Source organism: Melospiza melodia, chromosome 6, assembly GCF_035770615.1.
Source record: "Melospiza melodia melodia isolate bMelMel2 chromosome 6, bMelMel2.pri, whole genome shotgun sequence".
Taxonomy (NCBI): domain Eukaryota; kingdom Metazoa; phylum Chordata; class Aves; order Passeriformes; family Passerellidae; genus Melospiza; species Melospiza melodia.
In genome coordinates this window covers 23,621,560-23,637,872 of record NC_086199.1, presented here as the reverse complement: position 1 = coordinate 23,637,872, position 16,313 = coordinate 23,621,560, and the positions used below count along the sequence as shown (strand labels likewise).

Below are 16,313 nucleotides of genomic sequence, written 5' to 3'. Positions count from 1 at the left end.
ATAAGGCAGTGGGTTCAAAGGTGGTTTCAGGCCTGAGAATGAGAAGTACCAGACAATGTGAATGCCAAAACAGGACTTCTGTCATTCACAGTAAACAAGTTACTACAAAAATTGAGGGGGACTTCATGTTTTCCAGGTCCTTCTTGAGCAATATTGCACCGGAACCCTTTGAAGTTCCTTCTCCCTAAGACTGGTGGGCATATTGCAGCTGCAGCAATCTGATTTCTCTTGCCAGTTCAGGCTGCAAGCTCTGCTCATTGCTCTTTCCTTGTGGAGTAATGCAAGGCACAGGAGAGAAAGCAGCCAGGACAGTAGACACTTTGGACCCTCCTAGGAGCTCCCATGCTCTCATTTCCATCAGCCCCTCTACAGTCCCACCTCCCCTGACTTCCTGGAGATATTCAGATTCTGCAGTGCTCTGGAGCAAGAAAGGTGGGAAAAACAGAAGCCAGGGTACCAGCAATGACTTTAAGAAGATGGATGCACCAATTTAGCCCATGTATAGAATATAAATGGGTCACAAAGTATTGTGGGTCAACCTTTTCCAGCTCCAGAAGTGGTTTTGGCAACTGGTCCACAGTCTGGCCAGCCCCAAAAGGCATTTGGCTGCCCAGGTGTTTCAGTTATATCCCATCCTCTCTGAATAGTCTCATCTGGTCCACCCATGGACAGCTCTGCAGTAGGTAGGGTGCTCTGACTCCCTCCACTCCTGGAGATCCCCTAGGTTGGAGTGGGTAACTCTCCTGATGGGGTGGATAGCTGAGTGTTTAAATGTTGTCCCCATGTGTGACACTGTCAAGATTGTCACATTCCAGTGACAGAACCAGAGCAAGACCTGTCTTATTATACAAGAAGTCAGCACTAAGTCCTTGAGACATCCTCATGAGGGTCAAGCCAACAAGAATTCTATCTGCTAAACATAGAGGTTGCTCATGACCTGGGAGAAAGCTCTGTGCCCAAACCTGGAGCAGTAAAACCTGCCTTACAGCACGTGTGCCTGGAGACCCCCACAGCTGGACATCTCTGCACCTTTTCTCTGAGCCTTGACTGGGAGAGAACAGGCTGCAAGCAGGCAGGTTAAAACCCAACAGACAGAAAAGCTTCTGGCAGCCATAGCCAAACTGCAAAGGTCTCCATGGTTGTAATGACGAAGCAGCCTGCACCAAAGCAGGAAGCACTCTGGTGCCCCACTGAACTCCTCCAAGGAACAGAAAAATGCTAACTACTTGTTTATAAGCTGGAAGCGGGTGTGTGCAGTCATCTGCATAACAGAACTGCCCAAGCTGTCTCTTTGTGTGTTTTCCAGCTCCTATGTTAATCACTGACCCTGCTGACTCCGGCATTTACCAGTGTCTCACTGCCCTGTGAGCACCGCTTTGCATTTGCAACCGAAGAAGTTAAAAGGATGAAGGATGAGAAGGGAGCTCAGCAGCTGTGGATATGAACACCAGCCTGCCAGAGGGGAAAAGAGCCAGGACTGGACAGGTTGATAGAGAGAATGGAGCTGGCTTTGAAAGATTGTCTGAAGGGGATAAAGCTCACCAGGGAATGGTTTAGGTCTCTCTTCCTTGCACTGTAGCTTTTCTGGGTCCAGTGAGAGTGACCTCTTTGAGTACTGAAGGCCAGTGTTCAGTGTCACCTGGGATGATGACTCCTAAATGAGGCTGGGAGGACTCTCAATCGGCCAGTCCACAGCTTCCAGGGAGCCCTTTCCTCCTGTCAAACCCTCCCTGCATTCCTGGGATCAAATGTGAGACAAGAGAAGTGGGAAAAAATGCTCAGGGATATGTGCTTCAGGGCAGTGAAGGTATGCCTTGATTTGTGCAGCAATGCTTGCCCCTGGACTGCGGTGTAAGCAAAGGCAGCAGGAGAGGGAGCTGGGCACATTTACCCACTGAAATATCTGTGTTTGGTTGCTTCTGAATTGCACAGGAATCCTATACATGGTGTGTCTGTGAGCCCTCCTGCCCTCTCATCGCCAAATGCTGCAGCAGAAATCATGCCACAGTGAGGTTCCCCAAGGGCAGTGGCATGTGGGGCAGGAAACCCTTGCTGTCTCTGGCATCAGGAGTTACTCTGTGCCCCTCGCTGGATCTGGAGGAATTGTGGCAGGTTTCAGGCTGGTCCCCAGGGATAGGCTGGGGAGAGGGAGAGGAGGCTAGATACTACCTGCAACCAGAGCTACACACACACAGGGGACGTGAAAGCACTGACAGTTAGTGAAGATCCCAGCTCTTCCCTCTTGACCAAACTATGACCCCTGTCATTAAAATGCATCCAGGCCTCACACCGATGACCAGATGGGCTCCTTGGGATCCTGTTTGTAGGTGTAGGTTGGGATGAGACAGGTTCTGGAGGAAGCTCTAGAGCTCTGGAGGTGTGCAGACGCCATAGGGTGGAGGTGGTGTTGACAACTTAGCAATGCTGGATCGATGCTGGAACGAGGTGCCTGATGTGCTGGCTGTTTGCACAGCCTCACGTGATGCCCAAGAGACAGGGTGAAGGCATTGTGAGATCGGGAGTTAAGGAGGGGGACCTCGGCCATGAGATTAGGCTGAGGAGGCAGCAGGGCAGAGATAATGGGGAGAAAGACAGCTCCACTGAGGGCCCAGGCATCAGCAGGCAGATGTAAGGCTGTCCAGAGTTGAGGACAGAGAAAAGGTTTCTGTAATTTGGGTGCCTCCCACAGACAAATGAGAAGCTTTTGACGGGCAGCTTTGTCTGCCTTTGGAGCCCAAAGGTCCCACCAGCCTGGCCTTGCTGGTGAAAGGGCCGCACTTGGGAAGGAGAGAGGAAAGGGCATGTCCTAGCTAGCAGGACAGAAGGACCATGGCCTCTTCAGGAGCAAGCCAGGAGAAGGGTTCAGACACAGATACAAGCTGTGCCAATCCTTGGGCTGCAGTGACACTCACCCGGGACATGCCTGCTCCCCGTGGGACACGATGGCTGGGGCAGGCGCCCAGCTCCCACCCCGCGGTCCCATGGGCTCCGCCACTCGCCATGCGGCTCAAGCCGTGCGGGGCATGAGGATGCTTTGGGGCGCGGGGTGCCCGGGCGCTCTGGGGCGCAGCGGGGCAGGGCGGCCGGAGGCGGCGGGCCCTTTAAGTGCGGCGGCGGCGGCACAATGGCCATTATCACTTTAGCTTTGGAAGTGACCCCCGGCCCGCTCCGCTTTCATCTGGGCCGGGGCCGCGGGGATGGCCCGCTTCCTGGCGGGGGAGGGGAGGGCGGGGGCCGGCGGGGAGGGGAGGGGAGGGGAGGGGAGGGAGGGGCGGCCCGGCCCGGCTCGGCCCGGCCCGGCGCCGCACGCGGCCGCCCGCTCCCGGGGGTCACTGCGGGGCTGGCACCGGGGCGGCCGCGGCTCCGCGCCGCTTCCTGCCGCCGCCCTTAAAGGTGCGGGGCGGCCCGGGGTGCGGGCTGGGCGTGACTTGACCCGCGGAGTCAGGTGAGTGCCGAGCCGTGCTGGGCGCCGTCGGGGCCGCGGCTCCTCGCCGTCCCTTCCAAAGCCGCGGGCTGTCCCGCTGTGGCGGCACCATCCCCGGGCGGGCGGGCGTCCGTCCAGTCCCCTTGTGCCCTCGGTCTCCGCTCGGCAGCTGCCCGGGCACCGGCGGCCTCTCCCCCGGTCCGGGGCTGTGTGTCCCTTTGTCTCCTGGCGAGGGGAGCGAGGGGAGCGGCCGCCTGTGCTCCCACCCGGGGTGCCGAGCCGGCCCCGTCGCGGGGCAGCCGCACGGAGCCACCCCCGGCGCCTCCGGGAGAGGCGTGAGCAGCCGCGGGTGCCGGGCCGGGGGTGTCCCTCAGGCGCCGCCCGCACCGAGCGCTCAGTGCCCCCGCCCGAGGGGCGGACGAAGCCGGACTAGGCTGCAGCGCTTCGGCCTAGGTTAAGGTGGGTCTGAGGCTTTTCCCTCTCTTGGTGAGCTACGTCCCATTTATGAACTTCGGTGGATCTGTGAATATTGGCAGATGGAGCAGGCATCCTGCTGCCTTTGCTGCTTGCCCCTAGAGCTCCTCCAGTAATATTTCTTGCCTAGACAGCTGCTGGAGGCTACCACTTCTGTGCTCCTGCCGCACGGTCCCGCTGGTTCAAATATCCTCCTCTCAAATGAGTGCCGGTACCACTGGGGTGGTGTGAACCGCAGCTGGGGCTGGGCAGTGAGCCGCTGTACCCAGGTGGGCTGGGGTGCATGAACACCCCTGCTCCTCTGGGGTACATGGGGTCTTGGGCAGTTGGGGCTGAAGTCTCCTGGATTCCTGCTGGTGGGAGCAATTTTGGGACTGGCTGGGGGAACTTGCACTACTGGATGCCACCAGCCCATCAGTTTAGGTGAGGGAACGTGACCTGCAGTTGTTTCTTATCTGTTACAATGCAAAAGTGGCAGGTTAGGTAAAACCTTTATCAGCAGCAGAGAGCTCCCGTGGTTACTTCTTGGTGCTGAGGTGGTTTAGTGAACATTTGTCTGTCGTGTTCAGCATGCTTCCCTGGGGCTGTGCAGGGAGAAGTGTTCCCTTTGCATCAGGTCCTCTGTGCTGAGAGCTGCTGGGTTTGATCTGGCCGTGAACCAAGCCCCCCCAGCTTTTCTGACTTCTGTTTCTGATTACCCAAGCCTCTCTCCACCTGCCCCAGGAGTTCCCTGCTGCTGATTCAGCTGTGGGTTTTGCCTTGGGATTGCTCTGGGAGCAGGAGCTGACAGTGACATTGAGGCTGTGGATTTATTGCTGAAGAAAAGGATTAATGGCCATTAAGCTGTGCCTCTAGCTCTTCCTCAGTCCTTAAGGGGCTGGGAAATGCCTACTAGGACAGAAATACCAGGGTTGTTGCTGATGCTCTCTAATTTATATCAACTATGTCCTCACCCTCTTCTGGGTGAAAGGCATCTGTCTTGTCTTTCTTGGCTCTTCTGGTGGGACAGTGCTCAGCAGACCTTGGCTGTTGGAACGGGAGGTGGCTGGCTCCCAAAGCATTTTACAGACCACAGAGAGGGAGAACTTGGGCTCTCTCAGCCCTGTAGTTGTCCTGAGTTGTGCCTTTGTTTCAGCTCCTCAAGCTCATGTCACTCAACATAGTCTTAGTTAAAGTTTCTACAGACTTCTAGGAAAACAACAATGCAAATCTGACCTGAAGTGACAATTCCATACCTTCTCAGACCAGGATTTTAGGACAGGTTTATCTTCCCTGCTTCACAGCTGTGTGCATTCTCCTGTGTTTGTCTCTAGTAACTGATGCCCTACAGCTGTGGGAGCAGCTGTAAGAACGCTCTGGCCTCTGACATGCAGGAGATTGTGGAGAAGTTTGGAGCAGGGGAAGGGATACAATTGGTGATTACCTGTGATCTGATTAAAGGCAAGACTCAGTGGCAGCAGCACGGAGGCTCCTTATGAAGAAGAACTTTTATGTGTCTGTGTGATTCTGTGGCACCTCATTGGTTTGTTCATGGCCGGGGGCCATAGATGTCACAACACTAATAACCATATCTGGAGCAGGGCTGAAAATGGGGAGAGTTCTGGCTGGACATCTGCTTTACTGTAGAGCTGCTGCTTTTCCTGCTTCTGCTGTTCCTCATGTACCCACAGAGCTGTGAGTGCATAGTCGTACCTGTGAAGTGTTGAGAGAAGGTGAGCTCTGGCTGGGCTGTGAACTGAGCAGGCTGCAAAGTGATGCTGTACATAGTAGGTGTGATATGAGAATGAAGATTAGGAGAAAATGGAGGAGATTTGGCTTCTTGAGTGAGGTGTTGTGGTCCCTGGGAGAAAACTGGCCCAAAAGGGGGAGAGTAGGCTGGCTGGGGAGAGGCCTGAGCTGTCTGACTGTGAAAGGATGCTGAAGAGGGCTGCACTGATGAAGCCGGAGCTGAGAGCTGTGCAGCCACCATGAAAGCCCCTGGAGTGATGGGGACCCTACTGGATTCCACAAGCTGAACAAAGCTTTTGGATTCCTATGTGGAATCCAGTAGAAACACAAAGCTTTGACCCTTTGTATTCCATGAGTTCCATGTATTCCATTCCATTCCTCTCTCTGGCATGCAGAGGGAGGTAGGACGAGACTGGGACTGGCTCAGGCAGGGAGGAGTGCTCCATAAAGAGTCTATAGTACCCACTCAGTGCTTGGACTCTGTCTGTACTTTTGGGTTGCCTCCTGCCTGGTAGCTCATCCAAGAGAAGCCCTCCTTTCGTGCCTTCTCCTTTGCCGGTGGTGTGTGCCAGCTGAGCAGCAAGTGACATCTAGTGTTGGCTCAGGTACTGTAGCCATGGCTTTGGCTCTGTCACTTCCATCCGAGGTTCTGTGGCAGTTTTTGGTGCCTGCAGTGGGTGCAGCTGCAGTGCCCTGCTCTGAGGGAGAAGGCAAGCTCCTTGCCCCATCTTCTGTTGTGCTTGAACCGGGTGCACCCATGGCCCCGTGCAGGGTGGCTCTGTCACAGGTCCTTTCCTGCAGCGATGGCAAATGTTTTCCCTTTGAGGGAAACTTCTCTCTGGGTGCTCATAGGGGAGTAGTAAAGTGGAAATGATGAAACCACTACAGGGAGAGGTCGGTGTCGGGGTGATGCCAGGCCAAAACCAGGTATGCCGTGGTAGGAGGTGACCTGGCTTCCCACCCCATGGGAGCAGTCAATCCTTAGTTTCGCTTTGCCAAGTGTAGGCTTTGTGCGGTATGTGCTGCCCACAGGAGGTCACTGGTGAGCAAGCTGAGCTGTTCCACTCCCGGGTCTGCCTGGTGAGGACTGGGGCTTCCTCCTTTGTCCTTGGAATGTGCAGGGTGGCCTTTCCTCTACCTTTTTCCCCCATCCTGTCCTTTGCGAGCTGGACTTGGAGGCCGGGTCACTGCCAGTCTGGAGTGTGCAGTATTTTCATCTCCAGTGACTTCTTTATTTTTGCCATCCTTCAGGATGATCCAGAGGCACCAGCTGGTGCAGTCTGTGCTGCAGGAGCTACAGGAAGCCACCGAATGCTTTGGTCTGGAGGGCCTCACCAGTGCTGCGCTGGAGGCAGAGAGGACCTTGTCATCCTTCTCCCTGCCTGGTTATTGTGGAAGTCAGTTCCAAGAGGAGCTGGAGGTTGACCGGGTAGCCAGGAGCCTCTATCCTGAGGATGCCCCAAGTAACATGCTGCCTCTCGTTTGCAAGGGCGAGGGGAACCGCCTCTTTGAGGCTGCTAGTGTGCTGCTCTGGGGCAACCCCAGCCTCAGCCTGGAGCTGCAGGTGCGAACTGTGGTGGAGATGCTGCTGCACAAACAATACTACTTGAATGGCATGATTGATTCCAAAGTGATGCTGCAGGCTGCCCGCTACTCCCTCTGCACTGAGGAGACCCCGGAGATGACCAGTCTCCCCATGGCTATCCTGGAAGCCATCTTTGATGCTGATATCAAAGCTACCTGTTTTCCCGGCACCTTTGCCAACATGTGGCACGTCTATGCTCTTGCCTCAGTACTGCAGTGTAACATCTACTCCATCTATCCTATGAGCAACTTGAAGATCCGACCCTATTTTAACCGGCTGATCCGGCCCAGGAAGTGTGGCCCACGAACCTCCACGCTGCACATCATGTGGTCGGGGCAGCAGCTCTCCCGGCAGGTTTTCAAAGCACAGTATTTTGTGGCTGTGGTTGGCCTGGAGGAGCTGGAACCCACAATACCTTCACCAGAGCCTCCTGTCCAGCCCATGAAGACCCTTGAGCTGCTGAACAGTGACCCCCAGCTGACCTACTCCAACCTGCGTGACCGCTACAGCATTACCAAGAGCACCTTCTACCGCTGGAAGCGCCAGTCTCGGGAGCACCGGCAGAAAGCGGCTGCCAGGTTTGCAGCTAAACACTTCCTGCAGTCCTGCTTTCAGGAGGGCAATGTCATCCCCCTCCAGCACTTCCGACAAATGTTTCCAGAAATCTCCCGATCCACGTACTATGCCTGGAAGCATGAGATGCAGAGCATGGTCAATGGTGACACCTCTGCTCTGTCTGAGGCGCACAGCTTGCAGGAACTTCACAGGGTTGTCCCAAAAAAGGCTGATGTGAATGAGCCAAGAAATCCGCAGGGGAGCTTGAAATCCTCAAGTAATTCTCCAGATCCCATTCAAGCAGGAATCTTTATGCAAGGAGCCAAATCCTACCTGGAGAAATGCATTTCCATGAACACTCTAGTGCCTTACAGATGCTTCAAACGCAGCTTCCCAGGCATCTCCAGGTCCACTTACTATAACTGGCGAAGAAAAGCAATCAAGGAGAACCCCAACTTCAAGCACCCCCAGTCACCCTTGGATAACCAGAAAACTCTAGCTATAGGAAAGCCATTCCTGCAGCTGAAGCCAAGCAGTGTGCCTGTTAGGAAGAGACGGAATGGAGACCGGCCAGCATCCAGGAGTCTGCTGCAGCTCCATCCTTCTCTGTGCTGGAGAAAGCAGCTGCGAGACGTGGCCAGGAGGCAGGTCCAGCAATGGCAGCTGCCGTTCTGCAAGTACCGCCTGCGCTATCCATCTCTCTCCTCCACAGCCTACTGGTTTTGGAAGGGCAGTGGCCAAACCATTTGGCAGCGTCGCCTGCCCTGGAGCAGCTCCAGCCTGCCATTGAACCGTGTGTGTTCCCTGGCACCTCCACGAGCAGAGCCAGGCCTCAAACCTCAGTGCCATGTGGAAGTAGCCACCAAGCACATAGATAAGCCAGTGCCTGCTGTGCCGTGCAACACCAGCATTTCAGGCTATGCCATGTCGGAGAGAGCCAGCAGCCGGATGTTTGTGATGGATGTCATTGCCACTGCCCAGTTCAAGGCGCAGGCCAAGCTGTTCCTGCAGCAGCGCTTTGAGTCGAAGACCTTCCCAACCTACAAGGAGTTCAGTGCCCGCTTCCCACTCACGGCCCGCTCCACCTATTACATGTGGAAGCGCGCCCTGCACGATGGGCTGACCTTGGTGGATGCCTGAGCTGGCCGCAGCTCCTCTGCTGCTGTGCCCTTTGGCTCTCTGGTGCAGTGCCCGGGTTGGGGCCTCGCTGATTTTTGTTCTGGTTTGGTTTTCTTTTGTTCCTAGTCTCTGGCTTTCTTTTTTGTGTGGTTCAATCAGGTATGGGAGCATCCTCATAGTGCCTATTGCCAGAGGCTGGAGGAGTGGAAGGAGAAGGCATTGAGTATCCCAAGGGAGAGAGGCCAGGTAATTTTCCTTTCTTTGTGCTCAGAGGATGAGCAAGGGAGGTAATACTGTGCCAGTGTCATGGGATGCTGCTGGGCCTCATGAGATGGAGGATGTGAAAGTCTCTCTGCCCCAGGTGGTTGCTTGAATGAGTAATGTGGATGTTCAGGATGAGCATGGAGGTGCCTAGCATCTCATCAGTGAGCAGAGTAGTACTGGCTCAGCTGTAGGTGAGGAGAGGTTTGGGGAGTGCTGAGCTTTATGTAAGAAGCATCTTTGGGCTTTTCCCAGCTAAGGAGAATAAAAGCTTCACTTGGGATGAATGAAGCTCTTGCTTTTAGTCCCCGCCTCTGGCTGCCCTAATCTTTCCTAGATGGAGAAGAGAGACTGGTAGATGAGGCGACTTGTTTGTGTCCTCACTGTAATCTGTATGCTGGGAATGCTAAGCCAGGAGTCAGTGTCTTCTGCAGGCTCTGCAGAAGCTGTCCCTGACCTTTCAGGTCTTGTAGCAATAACCTTTCACACAAACCTTTATTCTCTCAGCTGGCAGCTACCCTACTTTTCTAGGGTCTCTCTTCCTGAAGTCTAGGAGAATGCAGAGAGACTGCAACTTGTGTGCCCAGTGTCCCTGCATCCCCTGTGCTGTGCTGCAAGCAACATGGATGCGTATTTCTCACTTGTAAGAAACCAAAGTAATAAAGACTCTTCCACTCCTAGCCCTGTGTGGTTTCTCACTCTCACTGCATGGTTTCTGGGCAAGGCTTTTTTTCCCTCTCCCCCTCTGCTTTCTAAAACTGTTGAATGGGCAGGGAGAGACTGTGCACACGTCAGTCCCTGCTCCTGAGAAGGTCCTCTTATGGTTCCTGGTGGGGAGTGTCTGCTGCTTGATGTTGCCTCTCTGGAGGCCTGGCTGGAGCTGTGCTTTCCCTGGTAAGAGCCTAAGGCTTGCTTTCCAGAACAGATACAAGGCTGGAGATAACCCAGTGTGCCCAGCCCTGTGTGACAGCAGGGGTGCACAGACAATGTCTGAGATGGTGGTGGTCGTGCCCTGAAGTGGTGGTGGTGTACTGGGAGGCTGAAACCACCTGCTTGTACCTCTGCCCTGTGAGCATCTTGAGGTGTAAGGCTGAGGTGGTCTCTGCCTGACTCCAAAAACCCCCATCCCCTTAGTGTGTGAGTTCTCCTGTGCTGTCTGTCGGCATGGCTGTGCAGGACTAAACTGTAGGATGTCTAGGGCTGGCTGTCACCAACTGCAGTACCTGGTCTTGCTTCCCAGAACTCAGAGCAACCTACAGATGTGTGGGGAGAGCTTCCCAAGCTCTGCATTTACAAGGTCAGCTCCTGAGGCTGGGTCAGCAGGACTGACTCTTGTCTTACTTTCATGCCTTTGACAGGGCATTAGGAGCTTTGGTGACCATGATAAGAGGAGATGCCATAACACACGTGGCGTGTCTGTCCCAAATCCATCCCCCTGCTCTGCCCCACCTCCTCCCAAAACTGCTCACAAATTACTTGTTTTTCCTTAAGGTGTCTGGAACCTGTCACTGGCTGCTGCAGCCTGTTCCTGAGTAGTCTGGCTTCATTCCCTGTGAGCCTCCTAGGCAGAGGGGCCCTGTGCTAGAAAGTTCTGCTGAGCTTTCTTCTGCAGCAGCCTGGCAGGAGAAAGGGGTGCTCAGGCTTGTCCTGTGGTGGGGCAGCCATGTTGAACCAGGACCTGGGGCATGTCTAAGAAACCATTTAGCTCCTTGTCCTTGGTCACGGTGGGGTCTCACCACTGCCCATCCAGTCTGGCACATCCTCTGTGGTCCCAGAGGAGAGGTTCTATGGCACTTGCTGTTTTGGGAAGGAAGGCACATAAGGAGCAGGCAGCTGCCAGGCAGTGCTGTGTGCTGCTGCAGAGAGCCCTGGGCTCTGTGTCAGGAAGTAATTGAAGTAATTAGCTGCCAGGGAGGACTCATCCATGAACTCCTCTAAGGGACTGAGCTGGTAATTACTGCAGAAAGATTACCTATGTCTCCAAACTGCTGGAGGCTAGAGATAGCTGCTTTCAGCAGCAGTGGTGGTTGTGGCAGCAGCTGTGAGAATGGATGGAAGACCCACCCCCAGAGTGTTCTCTGCCATGCCTGAGCCAAGGGAAGCAGCAGGAAGGGGGGGTTTTCTGGTAGTGGCTGGTGCCAACATGGGCCCTGTGTCGATGGCCATGAGGCTGGGGCAGCCTGTGCCTGACAGCAGGGTGGGGCATCCATCACCATGGATGGTGGTCAGGTGCTGCTGGGGGCAGGTGAGCATCAGGAGAGCCTGGGGGAGCCTTTGTGGTGTGGCCCAGTGCTCTGCAGGGTGAAGAAATGGCTTCTGCTTCACACCACCCAACTCTCCCTGAACTGGGAATGCTGTATGCATCACACCTGGCCAGTTGCAGGATGAATCTCTTCTGGGTACTGGGCTCCACAACCCTTTGCAAGACAATTTTTAGAAGCCCTGATGAAGAGATCTGGGTGTAATATTTTCCATGCCCTAAGCTGGATGCCTGGGTGAGGCATGGTGGGGAGAATAATACTCATTTGTCTCCCTATGCCTTGATGGCAGCAGGCCATGTTGGATCACTGCCAGCTGGCACCACCTAGAGAGTGAGTGCTCGTTCATTATTGATGTCATTTGTGGCTGAGCACAGTTTAAATGGGGGGAAATTGTAGGAATTGATTGGTGAATGTCTTGCTGCTATCACACTGGGCTGGTGCTGAGAGGTGAGTTTGGGGCGGGCTCTGCTGCTCCACATCACAGTGCCAGGCACCGGGTGGTGAACGGTGGGCAGTGAGCTTTAGCTCAGGTGTCACCTCAACTCCTTCACAGACAGGTGCTCATAAATACTGACCCCAGAAACGATGAAAACTAAAAGGTGACTGAAAAGCAGGAGCTGGGGGGCTGCCAAGCACACAGGGGCCAGCCTTTAGCTTACCTGTAATTCGGGGCTCTCCTCTGCCCTGCCACTAAGGCATCTCATTGCATCCCTGGGAGGAGTGTGGGAGGTGGGCAGTGCAGTGCAGCAGAGCCTGCCCAGGTGCTGAGTAGTTGATTGTGCCCGAGCAAAGCTTTGGGACATTTAGCTGATACATGTTAGCTCAAGAACGGCTTTACCTCCAGATTTTGCACAGGCAGCTTGTTTGTTGGTGCAAAGAGCAATAGTGTTGGTCTTAAAAGCACATCAAGGTGGCAAAAGGGTTGCATTTCACAGGATAGCTCCTGTGCTTCCCTGGGATCATCAGAGTAGAGAAGTAGCAGCAGCAGGAAGATAGAGAAGCCAGAGCCACCATTCAAAACTGCTCACGTGCTGACAAGCATAGCAGCAATTCATTATCAAAAATATATGTGTGGGGAGGGGAAAAAAGATGAGAGGAAAAAAAGGGATCATTTTTACCAGTCCCCTGCATAATTCCCTCCATAGGTTCCGACTACAGGCAACTAGTGCTGCCAAGCCAATTCAGTTGTTCAAACAGAATCTTTTTCCTCCTGTGCCCCAGGGGTATGTGTGGGGAACCATTTGCCTCTGTCCCAGCAGGTTATGCCCGCCACGGTCACTGTTCCCTGTTCTTCTACCACCCGCTCTGCCTCCTTTCCATTAAAATTCATCTCATGTGCTGTGGCTGAAAATGTCTTCTGGAGTCCAGCTGTGGCCCATCACTGCCCTGCCATTATGCTTCATGAATATTTTTTTTACTGAACCAATTACCCAAACATCGGATCTGCCTTTTTCATGTTAGAGCAATGGCTCAGGCCTTTCCCTGGTTGCTGCCAGCTGAGGACCTCCCTACCTGCTGCAGCAATTCCTGCTGGCAACACCTCATTGTGTTTCCCTGCATTTCATCCCATCTCCACCACTCCTGCCTTCAAGGTAGCCCAGTCTCTCTACTCTTCTTCTGTATTTCAGAACCCTCCTAATTTGTCTCATTAGCAAATGACACTTTTTCCTATGCCAGCTTGCTAGTGAAAATATGGAAGATCAATTGTTGTATAGATCCTCAAGGATCTTATCCTCCAGCCCAACTGATCTTCTAAAATATCAACAGCCCATTAATACCTGTCTTAGCTTTCTTGGACCAGCCCCCACCTGACAACTCTTGGTGTGGTTCCATCCCAGCAGTTTGGCCAAGTTCCAGATGCAGTGTTCCAGCCTTTCCTCTTCTAGAAAACAAGTAACCTGATGTGTAAGGCTATTTTTGCAGAGTCAACATCTGGAAAATACTGCAGTTTTGGAGAAAATACTCAGGTATGAAAGCACTTTAGGAAGCAAACTTTCCTTTTTCTAGCCTAATATTGTCAAGAGTTTGGTGCCTGTGCCTAGACTTTGCTATATTATTTTGAGGATGGCATTTCAGCAGATACTGCACTTGTATTTGCATTTCATTTCTCCTCCCCTGTCATCTTCCTTTACTGATCTCCCCATCCCCTTTCCATCACTTTGGTAACTGTAGTGCTGGGAAAGGTAGGAGAGCTGTGGCAGGATGGACACACACTCCTGCCAAACTCAGGTGCTTGAGAATAAAGTTATATCTTCAAGGCCCTTCCATAACTGTGTGAGTCTGGGCAGGGAGCCTGCCTGGGTGGCTGGAAGGGCCCCTTGCCCACTGGGCTGTCCCTCAGCCCCCTGTGCCAGGAGAAGGCAGCACTCTGACCTCTGTGAGAAACTGGGATTGATCCTGCCTGACATTTTGATTAAACAACAAGATTTATTTAAAGATGAAGTCAGCAAATACTGCAAGTATTACAAACTGATTAAGCATTGTGTCTCAAAAGTAGACAGAGCAATTGCAGAGCAGGGGCATTTCTGCTGGGAAGCCTTCTGAGTATGGGAGCAAGTTGAGCACAGCCCTGCAGCCTGAAAAGCTCCTGAGCAGAAATGGGCAGGGTGGGGGGAGAAGAGAGGCTCTTCCACCACTGCCCCCATCCCATCCTCATCCCCATCCCACTCTCTGTCATAGCTGGAGGGGCAGCTCCAGCTTCTCTGCTCAGGGGAGATCCTGCTGATTTTGGGTGGGGAGACACAGGCTCTGTCTGGCCCAGGAACTCCTAAGCTGGGTGCTTCTGACACCTGTTAGTCTTGAGTCTCCAAATCTTCTGAAGTACCATCAATGAGAATATTTAAATTGCATCTGCAGCATACACCTGCTAAAGGGCATTTGTGGTCCACTTGCAAAGGCCTTCCTTGCTTCTGAGATCCAGCCCAGACATCAACTGGAGCAAAACCAGGGTCAGCTCAGACAAGCAGCACACGTGCAGACCTGGTCCCCAAATGTCCCTGTGCCTGGACACCAGGAGGACATGGAGTGGAGCAGTGGAGAGGGGGCTGTATTGGATACAGCCCCTTGGCACCACAAGGGATAGATGGGCAGAGGAGGGTGGTGCCAACACCCTCCTGTGTCACCCTCACAGCAAGCCCTGTCACTCGCCAGTGACCATGGAGACCATGCCTTGTCCTCAGCAAGGTGTCCCCCCCTGGTGCTCTGTCTCTTCTTGACAGCACTTGTCCTCTTGCCCCACGGGGACAGCTTGACCCCAACAGTGTGTTCTGGCACGTGTGGCTGCCAGAGTCTGTGCAAGAGTGAGCTGCTGCCTGTGTGTGTGGTGAGAGCAGAGCTAATGAAGCTCCTGATTTCCCAGCAGCTGATGCCTGCCTGAGCAATAGCTCCTAATTGGCTTCTCTCTGCAAAAATCCTCTCTCACCAGCCCCAGGAGAGATGGCATTGCCACAGGCTGTGCCTCCCCATGTTCTCTCCACTGCAGGCTGGTTTTGGGGAGCAAGGAGGAAAAGATAAACTAGTGAAGAGATGCACTGCTACATGATTTTTAAAGGGTTTTTTTTTTGACAGAAATAAAAATTTGCCCTGTCTCAGATAATTAGCTATTTCCTTACTGGATTACTGTGAAGGGAAAACACTCACTATGTTATTAAGTGAGCAAAGGAGTCATTCTGCTTTTATTTCCCCATGTCTCTTTCCTCCCCATCCTCCAGATGAGACATGGGGGTGAAATAAAGGCATTTCTGCTCCACCAGCATGGCTGCAATCCCACCCCCCGATGGGTGCTGGTGGAAGAGCAGATGGTGGCTTTGTCCTCCCAGGGAGTGAGGGTGCTGGGAGTGCAGCAGGAAGGACACCCCATATCCTGCTCTGGTAGTTTCCACATCACCCACCTTGGGGCTGACCCCAGGGAGGGGCAGATTGGCTGGGGGTGTGTGGGAGGACCAGTGTCCTAGTGGATCCCATTGGCTGGGGACAGTGTCCCACAGGGGTTCTGAGTCCCCTGCAAACCACACCATATTTTTCCCCTTTGCCATCCTCTCACCTGTGGGAAGAGGAGTGAGATCCAGCATGGCGCCATCCCAGCATCCCCCATCAGTACTCCCAGCTCCTGTTTGTAGGCAGTGAGACTGTTTTGGCACACCAGAGATTGCCAGGGGTGAGCAGTGGCAGCAGAGCAGGTGACAGCTCAGATGTATTGATCATTCAGATCTGTGCTGAGGGGCTGGTACTTCTTTCCTCAGCAGCTTTCTTCCTGGCTGCATGCAGAGGGGGGTAGGATTCAAAGGCCATCCCCACGCTTCATCCACCCTGTCCTCAGCTGCTTCTGAAGAGAATGGCCTGCAGGAAGTGCTCACCTTGATGCTGTGGAAGTCACAGAAGGAGCTCAGGCTGGAAGACAATGTGTTTTCCACTGCTGTGAAAAGAAACCAAGTCCCAATACACCTCAGACAGTGCTGCTCTGAGCTCCTGGCTGAGCAAGGAGCATCTCCAAGGCAGGGGAGGGATGGAGGGGATGTTCAACCAGTCCAGGAAGTGGGGCTGGCTTGGTCCCCAAATTGTTGTCCTCATAGCAAGGAGGGCATCTGGGACACCTGGTCATGGCACTTGTGGCAACCCAAAGGCCACAGAGTGTGTGAAACGAGAGAGGGGCGTTTGTGCACAGATTTGGGGAAGGGGGCAGGGAATGGGCTTTCTGGTGACTGTCCACATCTGTCACTCAGTGTCACTGGCTTAGGATGAAGGCTGGTAGTACTGGTGGGGAAACTGAGCCAGGGCATGGGCATTGGCATCACTGTTTCATCAACCCTCTTCCATCCCCATCTCAGAGACCCCAAAGTTTCCTTCATCAGCCACCAGAGATGTCACTTTGTCACTGCCCCTCTACACAGACAAAGGTCATCTTTGC

At 53.8% G+C, this 16,313-nt stretch overlaps 1 protein-coding gene across 1 annotated transcript; it reads left to right on the top strand.

The window, feature by feature from the left end:
* The first annotated feature begins 6,878 nt into the window (after positions 1-6,878).
* Positions 6,879-9,813, top strand: VRTN (vertebrae development associated). The gene has a single exon (XM_063159385.1). The coding sequence runs from the start codon at positions 6,879-6,881 to the stop codon at positions 8,904-8,906; it is 2,028 nt and encodes a 675-aa protein (XP_063015455.1). The 3' UTR covers positions 8,907-9,813.
* The last annotated feature ends 6,500 nt before the right edge of the window (positions 9,814-16,313 follow it).

Excerpts from the sequence above, each read along its gene's own strand:
- VRTN (XM_063159385.1), top strand. The coding sequence starts at position 6,879 with ATGATCCAGAGGCACCAGCTGGTGCAGTCTGTGCTGCAGGAGCTACAG.